At 45.2% G+C, this 20855-nt stretch overlaps 1 protein-coding gene across 2 annotated transcripts; it reads left to right on the forward strand.

Annotated features, from left to right (window-relative positions):
• The first annotated feature begins 9512 nt into the window (after positions 1–9512).
• Positions 9513–20653, forward strand: Znf639 (zinc finger protein 639). Of its 2 annotated transcripts, none has more exons than XM_036191432.1 (7): positions 9513–9689; positions 12430–12592; positions 13406–13476; positions 14496–14564; positions 16412–16522; positions 19085–19219; positions 19447–20653. In XM_036191432.1, exons 4-7 carry the CDS (start codon positions 14507–14509, stop codon positions 20598–20600), a joined length of 1458 nt encoding a protein of 485 aa, XP_036047325.1. In that variant the 5' UTR covers positions 9513–9689; positions 12430–12592; positions 13406–13476; positions 14496–14506; the 3' UTR covers positions 20601–20653. The 2 variants fall into 2 exon arrangements, with proteins under 2 accessions (XP_036047325.1, XP_036047326.1); XM_036191433.1 differs by lacking the exon at positions 9513–9689 and adding an exon at positions 9772–9849.
• Positions 20654–20855: the final 202 nt, after the last annotated feature.

Here is a 20855-nt window from a genome sequence, read left to right on the forward strand (position 1 = left end):
CCCAGGCTGGCCTCGAACTCACAGTTTGCCTGGCTCTGCCTCCAGAGTGCTGGGATTAAAGGCGTGCGCCACCACCGCCCGGCTTTTTTTTTTTTTTTTTTTTTTTTTTAAGAAGGAACAATTGGCATAGTGAGAGGGAGAGGCCGGGGGAGGGCCATTGGAACCGTGAGCTAAATGAACTCTCTCTAGGTTACTTGTATCAGGGTGTTTCACTCAGGACATTGGTGAAGCGTGCCTGCCTCAGCTTCTCATTGCCTTTGTTTATGCCTTCCCTTTAGCCAGCTTTCTCCTCTTTGTCCCTTGGCCAATTCCTCATAACTCTCCAAGAAGCCATGCCTAACCTGTGGTTGCCAGTGCAGGTAACATCTGTCTAAGTCTGAAGACTACTGTGTTCTTATAGGCAGGGACTTTCATCCACTTTAGCCACACACACACAGGCAAATAACAAGCATTCTGCAATAAGGTTCCACCCCAGAACCTCAAGGAGCAGAGCTCACTGGCTTGTGTCACCAGGTCTAGCTAATCTTGGTCTAGCTAATCTTCTAACCCCACTGCCAGTCAGCTGACTGGGATCCTTTGGCATTCCCCCTACCTAGGTGCACTATGAGAAGCTCTTGAGTGCCAGTCTTGGGTATCTTTTGTCTCTCTCAGTGTTTGGCAGCAGTGAATGGCCACAGCAGGCAGGGGAGAGCAACAGTGTACTTCTTACAGCTTTCCTGAAGGATCCTTAATTAGAGTTGTTGTTCAAAGCCGGGGAGTAGAGATTCTTTGGCCCCTTAACACTAGCTAATATTATAGCTTTTGGCTTGGAGGGTGGGATCTTGAAGACAGCTTCTGGAATCCTTCTGGTGACCAGAACCTGCAACCTGGCTTGTGATCCTCGGAGGCTTCTTTTATCAGCTTCAGTTCCCTGCCCTCTATGTCCACCATCCTTTTTTCTGTCCTGGCCACTTTGGAACTGTTAGGCTGCTGCTTCAGTGGACAAGCAGCCAGCTGTCTTGCCACTTTGTAGCTCAGCCTGCAGCCTGCCCAGTTTCTGCCATCACTGCTACTCCACTGCCTGTGCATCACACACTGTGGTCACTGTTGCTTCTCTCTCTACATTACCAATTCAACCTTCAGTCCTGAAAATAGAAGAAGTCATTTATTGGACCTCATGCTATGCCACCAGGAGGGGCAGCACAGGAAAATGTCTCCCAGCTCACTCTGGGAATTAGTGCCTGAGTGCTTTACTCTATCTATCTATCTATCTATCTATCTATCTATCTATCTATCATCTATCTGTCTATATTTATGTCTGTCAACTCTATCATCTATCTATCTATCTATCTATCTATCTATCTATCTATCTATCTACATGTCTATCTATCTGTCTCTTTTGTGCACACACGCACACATTTGCACTCTCATATATGTATGTGAAATATTTGTTTACACTGTGTGAAGATATATTGCTGTGACTGGTGTAATAAAGCACCAAACAGCCAATAGCTAGGCAGGAAAAGGTTAGGTAGGACTTCCAGGGACAGAGAGGACTCTGGGTAGAAGAAAGGAGTTGCCAGTCAGACATGAAGAAGAAACAAATGATGCAAGATGGAAGAATGTAGCTGAACATATATTAATATAAATGGGTTTATTTAAGTTATAAGAGCTAGTTGGGAACAAGCCTAAGCTGAAGTCCAAGCATTCATGATGAATAAGTCATGATCTGTGAGCTGGCGGCCCAAAGCAAACCCAGATTACAAGACACAGAGAGTTTGAACCTATCGCAGCTTCACGTGCAAATGGAGCTGTGTGTGTGGTCCGGCCACTGCCTGGCCTCTCTGACACAGGAACAGCACTCCCTCTTTGAGGCTACCTGGGGTAGTGTTCCTCCTCTGGCCTGGGTCAAAAAGGTGACAGGGTTATCTAGTTTTCAGAGAGTTTGAGACCATTCTGGTCTACATAGTTCCAGGACAGCCAGAGCTGCATAGTGAGACCTTGTCTTAAAACAAACAAACAAACCCACAACAACAACAAAGCATTGCACACGATTCCTGTGGCAGGCCAGAGGTGGAGACTGACTCAAGTCTCACCCTCCCCAGTTCTGGTTATCCCACACCAGGCCATGAGACACACCACTGCCAAGCTGGTCCCCCCTTTAGCCCTCAACATCAGCCACCATGGAGCAGCTCTGGTGGCAGAGCCCAGGCCCAGGATGGCATTGCTACACTGCTTTAAGGAGTCTGCAGAGCTCACAGTATCTCTGGAACAACTTTTAAAAGGGCAGGTCTGATGGGAAGATGCTTTTTAAGTGGTTTCACAAAGTTGAAAGATGGCAGAGGAGAGCCACAGTAGGGAAAGGTATGGGAGCAATATGGGAGAGCTTGGGACAGCAGACCAAGAACACTGCTTTACTGATGCTGGTGTGCAGCATGGAGCCATGGTTACTGCTCACCCTGTGTGGGAGCCCACAGAGGCTGTCTAGTGAGAACTTACTCAGGGTCAGAGAATCTGGACTTGCTTTACCCAGCAGGGCTGCATACGGAGATGATTTGACCACGAGTGTGTTTACCAGGTGATTGGAAGGGTCTACACTTGGCTGTACAGTGTGCTTTGATCTAGCAAGTGTGTCAGGGAGAGGTCTTTTGCCTTTCCCCTTGGTATATTATAAAAAGCCTTTCTGAGTAAACTTTAAGGCTGGTGGGTACTGATCCAGGCCCTCCTGAAGCTATGCTGTGTTTGTCTTTCTTCTTGTCAGCTAGTTCTCTCTTTCTGATATTTTCTTATCCCTCTCTCCTCCTCCTAAGAACCTGGATTCCCAGATTCCCACAGTCCCCCCACAACCCTGTTAGGAGAGCGGAGTGTGCGTGCGGGGGGGGGGGGGGGAACGGGGGCGGCAAGGTCCCAATGGCAGGCTGCAAGCACATCAGTCTTGCCTGATGAGCTTCACCAAAAACAGGGAGGTGTGCTGCGGCCTAGGGCTCCCTCAGAAACATGTCATTACAGAATAGGTATGGCCTTCAGCCCACGGGCCCACAGCATGGAGCTGTTGTGGCTGCAAGCACAATGGATATGTCATGCCTGGTGAGCCTGGGGATAGCTAGCACCAAGGGCAGGGAGGAGTGCACTCCCAGATGCTGCCCTGCCTAGTCATAAGATCACCTGACTCTGGGCAACAGCAGGATATCCAAGATGAGTCTCAGTAATGGTCCAGTATTGATAGTGCTTCAGAAACCAGAAACCTTGAACTAGACCAATGACTTGTTTGCAACGAGAATTTGCCTGTAAAGCTGTTTGGGGGGAAAAATATTCTGTGAGGCACACTACAGTTTCCAATGCCATTTCCACAAACAAATATGTGATGGAGAGGTGGGAAAGCTGGAGGAATGGAGTGGCCCATTCTTGGTGGAGTGAGGTGGAAGTAGAGATGCCTGCAAATGACAGATATGGGAGAGGGCTGCAGTGGAAAGGAGAGCAGGTTGTTGCCAAGTAGGGCTGGCAGGGTGGTGTGCAGCAGCCTGGAGCTTGCACAAGCTCTATCCTGGAACATGATGCTCAGCTGCAAGACTGACCTGGCTCTGAGCAATGACAGGACGTTGGAGATGGAGAATGGTTTATTTTCAAGATTGGGAGGTCTATGCTGCCCCTGGAGGCCATGGTGGTATCTGTGATCCATACTACAACTGGGAAACATTCTGGTGTTGGTGTTCCATGCTGCTTCTGTAGGCCTATTGATGTCTGAGGTCCATGTGGATGTCCATGGTCTGTGCTGCAAGCAGGAGACCATGTCAATGTCCGTGGCCTATGTTACTGCTGGGAGGCCATCTGGGATGTCCATAGTCTGTGCTGCTGCTGGAGACCATGAAGAGGTCTGTGGTCCATGCTGCTGCAAGAAGTCATGTTGGTGTTTGTGGCCAGTGTTGCCTCTGGGGGCCATGATGGTGTTTGTGGTCCAGCTGTGGCCAAGGGCAGTTTTGATGTTCATGGTCTGTAGTGCCACCAGAAATGATGTGGAAGTCTGTAGTCTGTACTGCTGCTAACTGTAAAGGGCAAAGAAGCTTCTTTTGCAGTGGTAATGATGTCTACAGACTCACAGTTAAGAATGAGAGACATTAGGTGTCTTCTGTGACAACCTCTCCCCTCCCAACTGCACCCGCCCCCCAAAAGAAACAGTCTAGAAGGAAGCCACTGAAGAGAACTCTTAAAAGTTGTGATGGGCAGAGGGCTGGAGAAATGGCTCAGAGGTGAAGACCACTGGCTGCTATTCTAGAGATCCAGAGTTCAATTCCCAGCACCCACAGGGTGGCTCACAACCATCTATAACGAGATCTGATGCCCTCTTCTGGTGTGCAGTCATACATGCAGGCAGAATGCTGTATACATAATAAATAAATAAATCTTTGACAAAAATTGTGACAGGGATCCCGAAGTGCAGTTCTTCACAGTTGATGGCTTCTGGTGGGGGTAAGGAAGGGAAGGACTCTGTTTTCTTTAAGAGGGTGGCCACTGGGGTGTGACCATGCTCCAGTGAGCATACTGGCAACAAAAATTGGACTTGGTAGGTTCTTGTTTTTCTCTTCTTTCTTTCTTTCTTTCTTTCTTTCTTTCTTTCTTTTTCTTTTCTTTCTCTCTCTCTCTTTTTTCTTCTTTCTTTTTTCGTGTGTGTGTGTGTGTGTGTGTGTGTGTGTGTGTGTGTGTGTGTGGTATAAGGGTGGGAAGGTGACCTGGGAGGAATAGTTTTTGAGTGTGATGGGGGTGCATTGTATGAAATTCCCAAATAATTAATAAAAATATTAAGTTGGGGGGAAATCCAGCACAATAAACATTTGCTGTGAAGATGGTTGACACACTCCTTTCATATAGAGATTTTGTGTTAAAAAGTAAATGAGGCAGGATTAATGCCTGAATGTAGGAGACCTTGGGTGGGGCCTTTCTCCCAGACTTCCCTGGAATTTTCAAATGGGACTCTTTATCCTAAAGATGTACTCTGCCTTCTACCTCTGTGGTCTGGAGTGTTAACTCATGGCATGGAATCCTGTCAGGTGCTCTGCAGAAACCACCCTGTCAACTCACCTACCAACCCTTTGAAGATAATAGACTCAGGCCCCAACACAACTCCATAGCTGATTTCTGTGAAGACAATAACTGTCACTATTTGAAAAGCAGGTGCTCATGCTCTCGGGCAGATCCAAGATACTCTTTCCCCTAACCCGCATGCTTAAAATATATATTAAAACAACCACTGGGCAGTGGTGGCGCACGCCTTTAATCCCAGCACTCGGGAGGCAGAGGCAGGCGGATCTCTGTGAGTTTGAGGCCAGCCTGAGCTACAGAGTGAGTTCCAAGAAAGGTGCAAAGCTACACAGAGAAACCCTGTCTCGAAAACCAAAACAACAAAAACCACCAACAACAATGTTAACAATCACAACTCTGCTTCATACTGACTAGTCCTGAAATTCTTTTCTGTGTTAAGTTAAGGGTCTGGTTTTACCAGAGCCAAGGTTCCTAGAAGATGAGGGACTCGTCAGGCCGCTGTGGCTGACGGTGACCCCTGCCGAGTGCCCTGGGAGAGGCAAGACCCCTTTATCTAAGTCACTATGAGTAACCTGTGAAGCAGAATCTTCCATCACTTCTCCCTTTTCTCTGTTCTTTATTTCCATTTCTTTGACAAATTTTAAGTGTCTGTTTTCCAGCTGCCTGTGGTAGCTCACATCCCTTGCGTTTGTGAAGCAGAGGAAAGAGAATCAAGAGTTTGAAGCTGGCCTGGGCTATTCAGTGAGTCTCCGGACAGCCTGGGAGAAAATAAGAAGAGGGAGGGACAGAAAGTAAGAGGGGAGAGCAGAAGAAAGGAAAGGGGCTGAGGAAAAGGAGGAGAGGAAGGAGGAGGAGGGGATTATGGGAAAGATGCGTGGAATCCTGCCCTGCCGCCACAAGCACAAGTTTCAGAAATTGCAATAAGCAATCTTTCCATGATTAGCCTCTGGCGAGGGGAAGCTCTGCTTCTCAGTTTGGCTAGTCAACCTTCACAGCAGGCAAGTGTTAATTCCACCTACGAAAATAAGACCACTACCACACTTTTTGAGCCAAATTTGAAGCAAGCTTTAGTAAATATTGGTCAGAATAACAGACACTGGCCAAGTCCATACCTGGGATTCCCAGAGTATGGCCCTGAGTTACACTGGACAGTGGCTTATAAAGGCTATGTACTTCCCACCTTCATCCAATCAGTGGCAAGCATCCATCCTGATGTACTTCCTGCCTACATACTTCCTGCCTCATTAATCAGGCACATTCTGTGCAGCTGGGTCAACCAAGCTTATTTACAGAAGTAAAAACACGTGGCTTGTTATCTTACATGAACAACAGCCCCCAGTATTCCAGGAAGTTAACTGTCCTTGAGCAAGTGGAGCTTACAGGTTAGAGGCATTTTTGTTTTACAGATCTCTTAAACACAGTAGTTTAAACTTAACACAAAACATTAGCCCTCTCAGGGCTAGAGAGATGGCTCAGTGGTTAAGAGCTCTTCCAGAGGTTCTGAGTTCAGTACCCACCCAGCAACCACATAGTGGCTCACAACCATTCAAATTTGATCTGGTGCCCTCTTCTGGCCTGTAAGCATACAAGCAGATAGAATATATATATAACATTAGCCCCCTCGGTAAGATAGGTCTTCCAGGTCCTGGGCTTACCATTCAGTGTATAATGGTGCTAGGACTTCAAAACTCAGAATACGGAAATACTTCAAACAATTATGGTCCACAGAGAACTGGAAAGATTTCCCTGATGGTCTTTCAAGCCTGTCATTAGAAAGGAAGGAAGGAAGGAAGGAAAGAAGGAAGGAAGGAAGGAAGGGAGGAAGGATGGATGGAAGGAAGGAAAGAAAGAAGAGAGGAAGGAAGAAAGAAAAAAGCTTAAAAGATATTCTTGTATTGACCCCCCCCTACAGTGGCTACTGTAGTTTCCTTTACACACTAAGCAGGAGGCTCACTAATGAATCCAAATGCATGTTCATGGAACATAGGTGGGAACATGAGGGGCTTGTCGCCTAGGCTGGCCTCCAACTGGGGACGTAGCTGAGCCTGGCCTTGAACATTTAATCCTTCTGCCGCCACTTTCCAAGTGGGATTACAGTCATTTGCCCCCATGCCTGGTTTGGCAAGGTACTTGAAAAGGTGCAAACAACTTAAATATCACAATTTAACTTATATGGTCATTTACAGTAATTGTAGGGTGCCACTAGCATTTTAATAGCACAAGGAATGTTCACATCATATTAACTGAAAACCCTGACGCTTAACATGATAATCTGATTTGGAGAACATATATGTGCGTGAAGGTTTAAATTTCATGGGACGAGAAGATCAAAGGGTCAGGGACGTGGGATTTGTTAATTTTTCATTCTTTTGTGCTGTTCTGTTATCTGCTGTACAACGCCTGTGTAATCAGGAAAAATTTAAGCTATGATACATGTGTAGCAAAATGTTGGGAGGATAGTGGTTAAATATTCCTTTAAAAATGTTATCCTCAGACTTTTCAAGAGTTTACCCAGCTGTCACTCAGGCGGAGGAGAAAAAAGGAGCCCTGAAAAAGAACCAAGAAAGACTCCAGCTCATCATCTATGAAGAAGATGCATGACATCTAAATACTGTGACGTAGGAGACTACGTGGCTCACCCAGCAAGCTTTTCTTGTTTGATTTTCAGGGATGCAGACAAAAGGATGTGTGTTTACTTTTGACTACAAAATGCTTTGGAATAAAACAGCTTCGTAACAGACAAGGCAAGGGCAAGCAGGAAAAACTAGGTAGTTACAACCGATGGTGATTGCATGGCGCCCCCTTGTGACCTCCACTGGATTCACTCTGAGAAACCAGTACCCGTGGCAGCATCTTGATGAATTGCACAGTCTTGTACTGAACATTCGTCGATTCCTTATCCTGTGCCAGGTGCTAAGTACACCAGGAGTAAAGAGTGTCTGCAAACCCTTTCTTACTTTATTCGGGTCACACCAGCGTTTGTGAATATTCATTTGTCTAAGCCGAGCACACCTATAAATCCCTAAATGCCTATAAGTCACTAAAATGAACCTCACAAACAAGCACTGTCTCTCCAATACCGCACAGCGGGGCATAGGGAGGTCGATGAAGTCTGCTTGAGTAGCAGGTGATGGTCAGCGAGAACACAGCGCATGAGTGGGCAGAAGACACGAACAGCAGCTGGGACTTTGCAGGTGACTTTGGGAATAAGGTACCCTGACTCGATTTAGCCTTTCACTTACAATTGGTTAAAACCTGGGTGCTTAAATTACAAAACCGAGTATCACCCACAGCTTGTTTTTTTGTAACTGTACTGACATCTTTAACTCACACCCAGTCTAGGGTTCGGGAGGCAGCTCAGTGGTGGAGGCCTGCGATTATATAAACCAGACGTTGTGGAGCATGTTTAATCTCAGCACTTGGGAGGCAGAGGCTGATTAAGAGTTCGAGGCTAGCCTGATCTGCCAAGTGAGTTCCAGGACAGCTAGAGCTATTACACAGATTAACTGTCTCGAAAAACAAACAAAAAGTGGGCTTTTGTTGTTGTTAGATATTTTATTTTTATGTGTGTAAGTGTTTGGCCTGGAAGTATGTCTGAGCATCACGTGTGTTCACAGTGGCCCTGGAGATGAGAAGACGGTTGTGAGCCTCATTGTGGGTGCTGGGAATTAAACCTGGGCCTCCTAGTAGAGCAGCCAATTTTCTTAACAGCTGAGCCATCTCTCCAGTCCCTGGAGTCCATTCTTAACACTGAGAGAGGGAGCGCGGGGAAACACACAGCCACACTCTAGATTGTTATTCATAATGCAGAGGGCCTAAATCTCAGTCCTCACCCTGCCAAGCACAGACCACTACTGAAGTAACCTCAGCCCAAGGGATAATTCGAAAACTATGTTCACAATTATTTATGTTCGTTTAATTTAATGCTTCTCTATCTGCTCATTGACTGTCAAGGTCTGAAAAGTATTTCAATGACGGAATCCAATTCTTTGTGATAGCCTCAGTTCACTATTTACATTGTGTGTGTGTGTGTGTGTGTGTGTGTGTCGTGTGTGCCTGCAGAGGCATCAGATCCCCTGCAATTGGAGTCACAGGACAGGCGGTTGTGAGCCGCCTTGTGGGTGCTTTCTCTGGGAAAGACTCTCTTACATACTCTTCATTAGCCGCTGAGCCATTTCTTCAGCCTCTCTAACCCCACCTCCAATCCCTAAGACCTTTGGAATCCAGGGTGTGGCCTGAGGACACTGCTCCAACCGAGTCGCGTTTCGCCCGGACCTGGATTTATCTAGCCCGGATGTTCTTTGTTGGGGCTTGAGAGCAACCACCATGCGGTGTGTGACGTCAGGCTGCGGGATGCTTCAAGGTGAAACGCTAATGATCACACGAAGACCCGCCGATCGATCGATCACAGCAGCCTCCAGGGCTCCGCTGTTAAGAAAATGCTGAGTTCGGGGTCGGGGAAGACCGCACGGTGGGGAGGCGCCGGCAGGGGGCGCTGGGCCTAGCAGAGCCGCTAGCCTCTCCCAGCCCGCGGCCTGTTGTCAGGCCCCGCCCATAGCTCGAGACCACGCCCTCTTTGTTCTCAGGCCACGCCCTCAACCTAGGGTTTGGGGTTTTTTTCTCCCCCACCGTCGCCCTCGAGGCCTGCAGCGGCGCATGCGCCGGGCGAGCGGGTGAGTGCGGCGGGGCCTGGCGGGCAGGGCAGGGAAGGGCAGCGAGGGCGCGGGTGGCGCGGGTGGCGCGGGTGGCGAGGGAGGGCGCGGGCGGCGGCCCGGCAGCCCCCTCCGTACCATCGTCCGGGCGGGCCTCGGCGGAGCTGCGCTGCTGCGTGAGGTGAGGGCCGGCCTCCCGGGGCCTGCGCGCCGAGCGAGGGCCGCGGGGCGAGCGGGGCCTGGCGGGCCGGGTGCGCTATCGGCCGTGGCTCGGGGGGACTCTGCGGCTGGGGGCCCATGCCGGCCAGCGGGAGGCCGGTCCAGGGGGACGCTGGAACCCGGCCCTGCGTCAGCACGGATGGCGGGTCTCAGGAGAGGCCAAATGGGACCAGCGCTCTCCGAAACACGCTTCGATTCCTGTTATTTGTGACAAGGTCTTGTGTAGCCCAGGCTGGGCTTAGAGGCGTGAACCACTACCCCGGGCTTCAATTAGAATGTGAAAAGTCTGCTTTATTTTTGAGATTATATATATTTATTGTGTGCATGCATGCGCACGTGTTGCACGGCTCAAGTGTAGAGGTCAGAGGACAGCTTTCTTCCACCATGTGGGTTCCGGGATTCACACTCAGAAGGCTTGCTGGTAAGCGCCTTCTGAGACATCACGACGGTCCTGAAAATACTTATGTTTATGGTGGTGAAAAATAAAGTGTGTAAACGTCTTAAAAACGCAACGAGCCTGTGTCAAAAAATTTAGAGTTGGGAGCTGGAGAGAACACCCAGTTGAGTAGGCTCATGATTGGCTGTAACTTCCATCTCCAGGAGATCCGACTCCCTCTCTTGGAACACACACACACACACACACACACACACACACACACACACACACACGGAAACAATCTATTTTAAAATGCATCTTTGTATTATATAGAGACATCTAAAGTGGTATGAAAAGCCTTTGAAAAGGTTTGTCCCTTTGGGAAGCACATATAAGTGTTTTGAAGATGCAGGTGGCAAGATGCCTGCCTACGTGTGTGTTACCCGTTTATTTCATTTTTAGGAGACAGTCTTTCTATGTAGTCTTGCCTCAGCCTCCTGAGGGCTGAGATGTCAGCTGTGAGCCACTGAGCTCTGCTGATGGAAGATGTTTTTCTTCCTCCCTCCCTCCCTCCCTCCCTCCCTTCCTTCCTTCCTCTTTCTTTCCTTTATCTCTCTCTCTCTTCCCCCCCTCTTTCTTTTTTTAGTTTTTTGAGACAGAGTTTCCCTATATAGTCCTTGCTGCCCTGGGACTAGCTCTGCAGACCAGACTGGCCTTGAACTCATAGAGATCCACCTGCCTTGCCTTTTGAGTGCTGGGGTTAAAGATGTGTGCCACCATTGTTCAGTTATGGAGGATGATTTTTAAAATAATATTTCATATATTGTACTCCCAATTTTTTAGGGATATATGTAAAGGCTGCCAGCCAGACTGCCCTTTGCCTGAGAATGGGGTTTTTAAAAGTGGGAATTTTTCTTTCATGTTTTCTCAAAAATGAAGACAGCCAGGAGTGGTGATGCATACCTTTGATCCCTGCACTCTGGTGGAGGCAGAGGCAGACCTCTGAGTTGCAACAAACAAACAAAAAAACCACTTAACACCAAATACAGATAAATTTAGAATTAACACATAACCATATCCCATCTGTTCATTCTTTTTTGACACACTATATACTTGTGACTGGCCCAGAACTCACTATGTAGCCCAGGCTGATCAAGAACTCAAAGCTATCCTCCTGTCTCTGCCTCCTGAGGGCTGGGAATAAAGGCATGGACTACCACACTCAGCAAAGTAGAACCCAGACAAGGTTCTTTGTGTAGCCCTGGCTGTCCTGGAATTCACTCTAGACCAGGCTGTCCTTGAATTTACAGAGATCTGCCTGCCTCTGCTGGGATTAAAGGTGTGCTGCCACCACCACCACCTGGGTTTTTTTTTTTTTTAATTTTAATTTATTTATTTTAAGCAATACACTATAAACTGGATACATCACCAAGATTTAACTTTTTTGTTGGAGTGAATAGATTTTAGGTAGTTAGATTTTAAACGTCCTGATTTTCTACAGTGACGTGCGTATGATTGGGGCAGGGTAAGTTTCAGGTGATTCACACTCTTTCTGATAGGAGAACTAGTGAGCACAAGTTCATCAGATTTACAGTATTTAATTAAGAAGCCAAATTGCTGGAGCTGGCAAGATGGCTCAGTGAGTAAAGGCACCTGCTGCCAAGCCTGATGACCTGAGTTCAATCCTCTGGACACACCTTTGCTGTGGCATTGTTGCATGCATGTACACTCCAGATGTCTTTATGAAGGCACTGTGCATACAGAAAGCCCATACATGCTGTATCTTCTGTGAAGGTTGGTTGGCAGTTTTGGTTGAGTGGTCTTGATAAGCCTTTGGCAGTGTCCACTCCTAAGTCAAGCCCTCACCGTCTTCCTCTCACTGGACAGGCCAAATGCAACTTGCTATTTGAAATGATTTTAATTCCATGCTTGGTTTTCTTTTCTTTTTATGTTCTGAACAACCTGAAACACCCTCTTGACATATTTTCAGTGTTCCCCCTGATCAGAATATATATTAGGATGTGAGCTACAAGAAACCCTGTCTCCCAAAACCAAAGAATGTTGTTGACAGTGTTGGGCGAAGCATTTTGTATTTGTACCTAATGTTTCTATAAGAGCGTGGCTGTCAGTTTTTCAGATATCGTTCCCTATCCTTCTTGTGGCTAGGAAGGTGAAGCGGTGAACTTGCTGGTGGCGGTGTGGAGCAGTGAGGGCTCACACACACAGTTAGTTACTTGATGCCAGCAGTCCAGAGACAAGTGTCCATCTTCGGGCCTCCTATGTCATAATGGACTTTCTCAGAGTTGGTTTCTTCACTGCTTAAAATGAGGTGAGTTTGAGAGGTAGCCCTTTTGTGTTCCTCATGGGGTTGTTGGGATGATGATCTAAGTGAGAAGAATGTGCTTAATAAATGGGAACTGTCACCTTAATGTGTGATCATGTGACAGAAGTAGTGTGTGTGTGCCCCTTGGGGAGGTTTCCACAGGCAACAAGATTTGTCCTGAACCAAGCCCAGGACGTAGGAGGCTAGGACAGGCCCACCATGGGGTTCCAGGCTACGCCAAACTAGACAGACCCTGTCTCCAGAAGCTCAAAGGGAAGAAGTGGGCGAGAGAAAAGCAGGGTGCAGGGTGCTCCCTCCCTGCTCTTTGCCTGAGTGGACAGATGTTAAGCTGGGATGGAAGAAGGAGCTTAAGTTTTTTGTTAGTTTTTGGTTTTTCTAGACAGGGTTTCTCTGTGTAACAGCCCTGGCTGTCCTGGAACTCATTCTGTAGACCAGGCTAGCCTCGAACTCAGAGAGATCTGCCTGCCTCTGCCTCTTGCTATTAAAGGTGTACACCACCACAACCAACCATTTGTGATTTTTCTAATGACTGAATAAAATTAATGCAGACTTATACTATAATTTTATCATCAAGATACAGCTATGGCTATGCACAAAGGTAAATTTGTTTTAAGAAATAGAAAAATTTTACATATTATTGGATATTTATCAGTATATGTAGTTGTTAGAAAGCATAAAGAACATGTCTGAGTTCATCTTTCTGTAGCTAATTTAAGATGTGCAAGCATTTTACCCATAGGCTATGGCTCATTCAGTGGTGCTCTTGCTTACATAACTGCCGGTCTCTTTTATTTGTAGACATTTTTTGCCATCAGTGGAAATTTGCCTGTAATTCATTTTCCTCACTGCAGTATTGAGAATTATACCAAGTAAGTGGAACACAGCCAAACTAATTAGTAGATTTTCTAATGGTTCATGGGAGTTTAGTTGTTCGGTGGTTGTTATACTTTTATTCTCAAGAGAATGTTGAATGTGACCTCATAATCATCATTAAGATTTTGCTTTCTTAAAAATTACTTTTGCCGGGCGGTGGTGGCACATGCACTCGGGAGGCAGTGGCAGGCGGATCTCTGTGAGTTCGAGGCCAGCCTGGGCTACAGAGTGAGTTCCAGGAAAGGCGCAAAGCTACACAGAGAAACCCTGTCTCGAAAAACAAAAACAAACAAACAAACAAAAAATTACTTATAATCCAAGATTCTGTACAACACTTTTTTTCCTGGAAGCCATTTATGTTAATAGACTCACAGCTATATTTTTTAAGGAAAAATAATCCATGTTTAACTTGAAATCCATAGAAATGTTATATGCCCATGGGCATAATGGTGCACACCTGTGTGTGTGTGTGTGTGTGTGTGTGTGTGTGTGTGTGTGTGTGTGTGTTGACAGGGTCTCACTTTGTAACCATGGCTGGCCTGGAACTCTTTATGTAGACCAGGCTAGCCTCAAACTCTGCCTGACTCAGCCTCCCAAGTGCTGGGACTTAAAAGATGTGTGCTGCTTTGTTTTATGGACAGGGTCTCGTAGTCTAGGCTTGTTTGGTAGGCTTTCTATAATGTTTGCAATAGAGGCACTGTGCAGTGTTCTTGTGATGCCTATTTTCATGTTCCACACAGACTGCTTCATAGAGTATTTTATGTGTGTGGATATCTTGTACCACATGCATATTTGGTGCCTTGGGACTCAAATTACAGATAGTAGTGAGCTGCCACATGGATGCTGGGAATTGAACCCAGGTCCTCTGGCAGAGTAGCCAGTCTTCTTAGAAAACTGCTGAGCCATCTCTTCACCCTCCAGATTTCTTATTGCCAATAAATTCTTTGGCTCAAAAGAATTTATACAATAATATCAGTTACTGTACCATTTCTGTTAAATCTTTTTCATTTTTTAGACTGAAAAGATATGAATGAATATCCTAAAAAAAGAAAAAGGAAGACTTTACACCCTTCTCGTTATTCAGGTTAGTGTATAAATGAATTATTTTCAAAGAGTAATGGGTTAATTTCCATGTAGTTGTTATTCCCATCCAATTTTGCATAAATGATAAGACAGTATCTGAATCATTTTCTGGCATGAGAACATTGACTAAATCCTCTGCATATACTTTGTCTGCTAGATGGAATGCCACAGGGATACTTTAAAACTGTACATCTTACTCAGCTAGGCCCTATGGGCAATAACTTTAAAATTAGATGTCCAGGCTTACTTCTCATGCGGCATAACTGGACTTTGCCTGTCAGAGTCGCCAACTGTGCTCAAGGTGCAACAATAGCTTCCACAGGATGCATCTGCATTGAGGAATAAAGCTTTTTCTTAAGCACTATTTTTGGAACCATGACCTTTATTCTACGTGTCTGAGTGTTTATCTGCATGTGTATGTGACACCATGTGCATGCCTGGTGCCTAGGGAAGTCAGAAGAGGGTGTTGGATCCCCTGAAACTGTAATTACATTACAGATGGTTGTGAACCATCATGTAGGTACTGGAACTGAACCCAAGTCCTCTGCAAGAGCAACAAGTACTCTTAATCACTGAGCCATCTCTACCTCCCCAGTTTTACCTTGATTATATAATTTGTGATAGAGGTTGGCTCTGCTCTGTTAACAGAAGAAGAGGTCTGGACTGGGGGTGTATCTCAGTGTTTAGAATGCTTGCCTAGCATACATGAAGCCCTGGGTTCACCTCTAATCCCATCACTTGATAGGTGGAGGCAGGAAAGATCCAGAGTGAGGCCAGCTTAGGCTACATGAGATCCATTCTCCAAAGGGGGTAGGGGGGAGGCCGATGGTAGTACATGCCTTTAATCCTAACACTCCAGGTAGATCTGAGTTCAAGGCCAGCCTGGTCTACAGAGTTCTATGACAGCCAAGGTTATACAGAGAAATCCCGTCTTTAAAAAAAGGAAGAAAAAGGGAGATTTGTGTCTCTGTCCATCTCTAGCACACATACTTAAGGCTCTTTCAGGCATACCCATTAGCTTGCTCCTTGCACATGACCCTTGTGAGGAAAGTGCTCGGTCTGTTGTGTGTATTGGAGCTTCCCAGGCAGTATTTGGAATGGCTGGTGTTCAGAAGCCTCTCCACTCCTAGGGCCATTTTTCCTCATGTATTACGCTTTCTTGGCACTATGTGGCATGACTTCTTAGTAGTTCATGGTAGTTAATTCACTGTTTTAATCATTAACACAGCATTTATTACATACATGTATTTTGTGAGATTCAAACTATAAGGCAAATGTTTCCTTATTGTATGTTTTTAAAGGTATATTTATTTTTATGTTTTGCCTACATGTATGTATGTGGAGGCCAGAAAGGTGTCAGATCCCTTGGAACTGAATTACAGACACTTGTGAGCCACTGTGTGGGTGCTGTAAACTGAACCTAGCTCCCCTGCAACAGAGTATTTGAGCCTTCTCTCCAGCCCGTTTCTGAAGGTTTTAGTTTATCTTATTTAAATTCATTTTAGAGCCTTGCTGATCCACCTTAGCCATGCAGTGCTAACATCATAGGTGTGCAGCAGTCACTCAGCTTCTTGAGAGTCACTACAGTTTAATCTACGGCTCTTAAACAATGTCAGTGTCTCATCTGAAGTATAACACTGAGGAACATGCTGTATTTTTCATTCTGAAACTCTAGAGTCATGAAAATATGGGCTAGCGATATAGGTCAGTATAGAGGGTTTGTCTGGTATGTGCAAGGCACTGGGTTCAGTCTTTAACATTGGGCGGAGGAGCAGATAAAAATGTGTAAACAAGCTTGTGCATATGTGTATTATACTGGGAATTGTCTTCACTTTGTTTTACATTTAGATTCTTCTGGAATAAGCAGAATCACGGATGGAGTCAGTGGAATCTTTTCTGATCATTGTTACAGTGTCTGCTCCATGAGACAGCCAGACTTAAAATACTTTGACAACAAAGGTAAGGCCCCTATTTTCCAGAATACTTGGGGTAACTCCCTTTTCAGGACCTAGGGATTCCTCTGTGGGTGAGTGTCTGCCCGCCATGTGTAAGAACTGACTCCTCTGTAGTACTACCAAAAAAAAAAAAAAAAATTAAAGCAAAAAGCTGCCTTTGCATGTTTTTCCTTAGGAATTATCGGAAAAGGTAGTTTGAAATGTGGGTTTATAGTTCCAAGGCAGGCAAACATTTTAATTGTTGTAATGTCAGGGGAAAAAAAGGTGTTTTTGTTTGTTTGTTTTTAAATCAAATAAGTGGTTTTCATTTTTAAGCAAACTCTTACATCCTTTTATTTGGTTAAGATTTGATACAAAGCAGGAATGACCTAGAGTTGGAGTGTTGGTAGTCAAGTGTTAGGAATAATTTTGCCCACTTCTCTCAGTCTGGAGTGCTGATAGAAGGTAAGGATCAGGAGTGGCTGTTTGGTGTTTTCAGTCTTAAATTTTCTGTTGCCTCCTCTTTTCTAGAGCATTGGTGAATGGTAAGAACATGCACTCTTCGCTTTCTCTATACCCATTGCTGCTCCCTGCTCCCTGCTCCCTGTCTGTGACTTCGTTATCAGTGTGAGCCTATACCTGGCTCAGTACAGACTGGCATGCTCACACAGAAGTGCTCACAGACCCGCATCTGCATCTGTGAGAGTAAACATGACTGTTCTAGGCAGTTGTGAGGCCTGAAGAAGGACCTCGTAGTAGTGTACACATTTTCTGTCCAGATCTTGGTTTATAATACCAAGGAATTCAGGCCTCTGTACACATGACTGGTTTTAGATATGGGGAGGAAATAGAAAAGACGAGTTTGGAGCATCTTGAAGTGCTGGGAAGTAGGAAGTATTAAAAAACAAAACTACACACACAGTATGGGTGAGCTGAAGGTGCTCTTGAAGGGCTAAGGAGCGCTCAGATGACAGAGTGCTTGTCTAGCAGACATGAGCCCTTGGCTTTCACCTCAGCATTGGAGACAAAAGGAAAGCTTCCAATAGCCAGAGCTGAAATCATCTGAGAAACATGACTCTATACTGCTAGAATGATTGTGCATAAATAGGGGTAGAAAAAAAAAGTGTCTTGCATAAAATAACTCCTCACCCACCCCTACCTTTTTTAAGACAGGTTTCCTTTTGTAGCCAAAGCTGTCTTGGAACTTGCTGTACAGTGACTTTCAGAGAGTAGAGTATGGAAGGGACAAGAACAGCTTCACAGTACAGGACAAGAGGGTTAGCTCAGCAGTTAGTGTGTACTCTGAAAGTGGTGGCAGTGGGGTATATCCTACAGGATCTCCTAATTCCAGTCTAATCATGAAAAAAAAAAATAGACAAATTCCATTAGTGGAACATTCTACAAAATGGCTGACCAATAGTCCTTGAGACAGTCAGTTTCCAGGCACCTAGAAAGATATGACTAAATGATGTGGGATGCAAAGGAATTTGGGTAAAAACAGAGTATGTCTGAATGAAGTCTGGGCTACAGTTAGTAATAATGTATCAGTATCCATGGTCATATGTTAATTATTAATTGCAAAATGTGCCCCATGCTAGTATAATGAATTAACAGTGGGGAAACATTATGATATATTAGAAGCACTTTATACTATTTTTATGACTTTCCCCCTAAGTCTAAAACTCTTTTTACGAAACAGAGTCTATTAAAATACACATGTTGCAGTCTAGTTTTCTCTGTTGATCCTTATTTCAGTTTCCCATCCTAACTTGGAGGGAACAAAGCTGGACTAAAGGAATGATTCAGTCTTATTCTTTAGGAAGTTTAGAGTGTATTCTAGTCTGAGTAGAGCGTATAAAGGAAGGCAGTGAATTATTCTGTATATTCTCAGTGTCTGTAGAGATTTGCAATAGGTAATATGTCCTTTTGCTGTGGCTATTGCTCTGTATGCTGTGAATGTGTTGCTCTGATTGGTTAATAAGTAAAAAGCTGATTGGCCAGTAGCCAGGCAGGAAGTATAGGTGGGATAAACAGACAAGGAGGATCCTCGGAAAGGAAGGCTGAGTGAGTAAATGCCAGTCTGCTGTCTAGGGAGCAGCAGGTAATGGCACACAGCTAAAGCCACAGAACACATAGTGACATATAGATTAACAGAAATGGGCTGAGTTTAAGTGTAAGAGCTAGTCAGTAGTTAGCCTGAGCTAATGGCCGAGCAGTTATAAATAATATTAAGCCTCTGTGAGATTGTTTTATAAGCAGCTGTGGAGTCCGTGGGGCTGGGCAGGACCAGACTGGAGAAAACTTCAGCTAAATCCTTTCATGGCTAAATCTAAGTTGCTCCTATTGATGTTAAAAGTATTTTGTGATGCGCCAGGCAGTGGCGCATGCCTTTAATCCCAGCACTCGGGAAGCAGAGGCAGGTGGATCTTTGTGAGTTCGAGGCCAGCCTCGGCTACAGAGTGAAGATCCAGGAAAAGGCACAAACCTACACAGAGAAATCCTGTCTCAAAAAAACAAACAACAAAAAAAAGTATTTTGTGATGCTTAATGCTTTGATATAAAATGTTTTTCCAAATTCTTTTTACAGATGATGATTCTGATCCTGAGACATCAAATGACTTGCCCAAATTTACGGATGGAACTAAGGCCAGAAATAGGAATCAGAACTACTTGGTTCCCAGTCCTGTGCTTAGAATTCTAGACCACACTGTCTTTTCCACAGGTTAGGGGACTCATTAACTAATAGATAACTAATATTTTGTACAGATCAGGTAAAAGCAATGTGTACTGTAACTGCTTTTCACACAGTGGTTTCTAATGGGGCTTGTTTAGTACAGTGCTACAATCCTGGGGATGACTGTTTCTAATGGGATGTATTGTGTCTAGTACTACAACAGGGTGATTTTCTAAATAAGTACAGTGCTACAACAGTAGCTTACTCTGTTTCAGAAAAGTCTGCTGATGTTGAAGTCTGTGATGAAGAGTGTGACTCACCTGAGTCAGTGCACCAGCATACTCAAGAGGAGAGCCCTATAGAGGTCCACACCTCAGAAGACGTCCCGATTGCTGTAGAAGTTCATGCGATTTCTGAAGACTATGATATAGAGGCAGAGAACAATTCCTCTGAGAGCCTCCAAGACCAGACTGATGAAGAACCACCAGCTAAACTCTGCAAAATACTTGACAAGAGCCAAGCTTTGAATGTGACTGCCCAACAGAAGTGGCCTTTACTGAGAGCCAACAGCAGTGGCCTCTACAAGTGTGAACTCTGTGAATTCAACAGTAAGTATTTTTCTGACCTAAAGCAGCATATGATCCTGAAACACAAGCGCACTGACTCGAATGTGTGTCGCGTGTGCAAGGAAAGCTTTTCCACCAATATGCTTCTCATTGAGCATGCCAAACTTCATGAAGAAGACCCCTATATCTGTAAGTACTGTGACTATAAGACAGTGATCTTTGAGAACCTCAGCCAGCACATTGCAGACACCCACTTCAGTGACCACCTTTATTGGTGTGAGCAGTGTGATGTGCAGTTCTCCTCAAGCAGTGAGCTCTACCTGCACTTCCAGGAGCACAGCCGCGATGAGCAGTACCTGTGCCAGTTCTGTGAGCACGAGACAGGGGACCCTGAGGACCTGCACAGCCACGTGGTCAATGAGCATGCTCGAAGACTGATCGAGCTGAGTGACAAGTGCAGCGGTGGTGGGCGTGGGCAGTGCAGCCTTCTAAGCAAGATCACCTTCGACAAATGCAAAAACTTCTTCGTGTGTCAAGTCTGTGGGTTCCGGAGCAGGCTCCACACAAATGTGAACAGACATGTTGCTATCGAGCATACTAAAATATTCCCTCATGTTTGTGATGACTGTGGGAAGGGCTTTTCTAGCATGTTAGAATACTGCAAGCATCTAAATTCACATTTATCTGAAGGGATTTATTTATGCCAATATTGTGAATATTCAACAGGACAAATTGAAGATCTTAAAATTCATCTTGATTTCAAGCATTCAGCTGACTTGCCTCATAAATGCAGTGACTGCCTGATGAGGTTTGGAAATGAAAGGGAATTAATCAGTCACCTTCCAGTCCATGAGACTACCTGACTGTTACCTTTACATAATGTTTATGTAAAATAATAAATTTTTTTAATGTTAAAGTGGGTGATCTGAAACACAGCCTGTATAATTTGCCTTTGACAAGTTTTTGACTGTTTTCTGGCATTACTGCATTTTTCAGCATATAATTATACGTAATGGCGGTGTTTTCGATTGCTTGACAGTCTGTACTTGTCACTTTGGTGACTCTTACCCAGTTTCTTGCCTATGTTCCAAGTTCATGAATGGAAACAAAGGTACCAA

This window comes from Onychomys torridus, chromosome 6 (assembly GCF_903995425.1).
Source record: "Onychomys torridus chromosome 6, mOncTor1.1, whole genome shotgun sequence".
Taxonomy (NCBI): domain Eukaryota; kingdom Metazoa; phylum Chordata; class Mammalia; order Rodentia; family Cricetidae; genus Onychomys; species Onychomys torridus.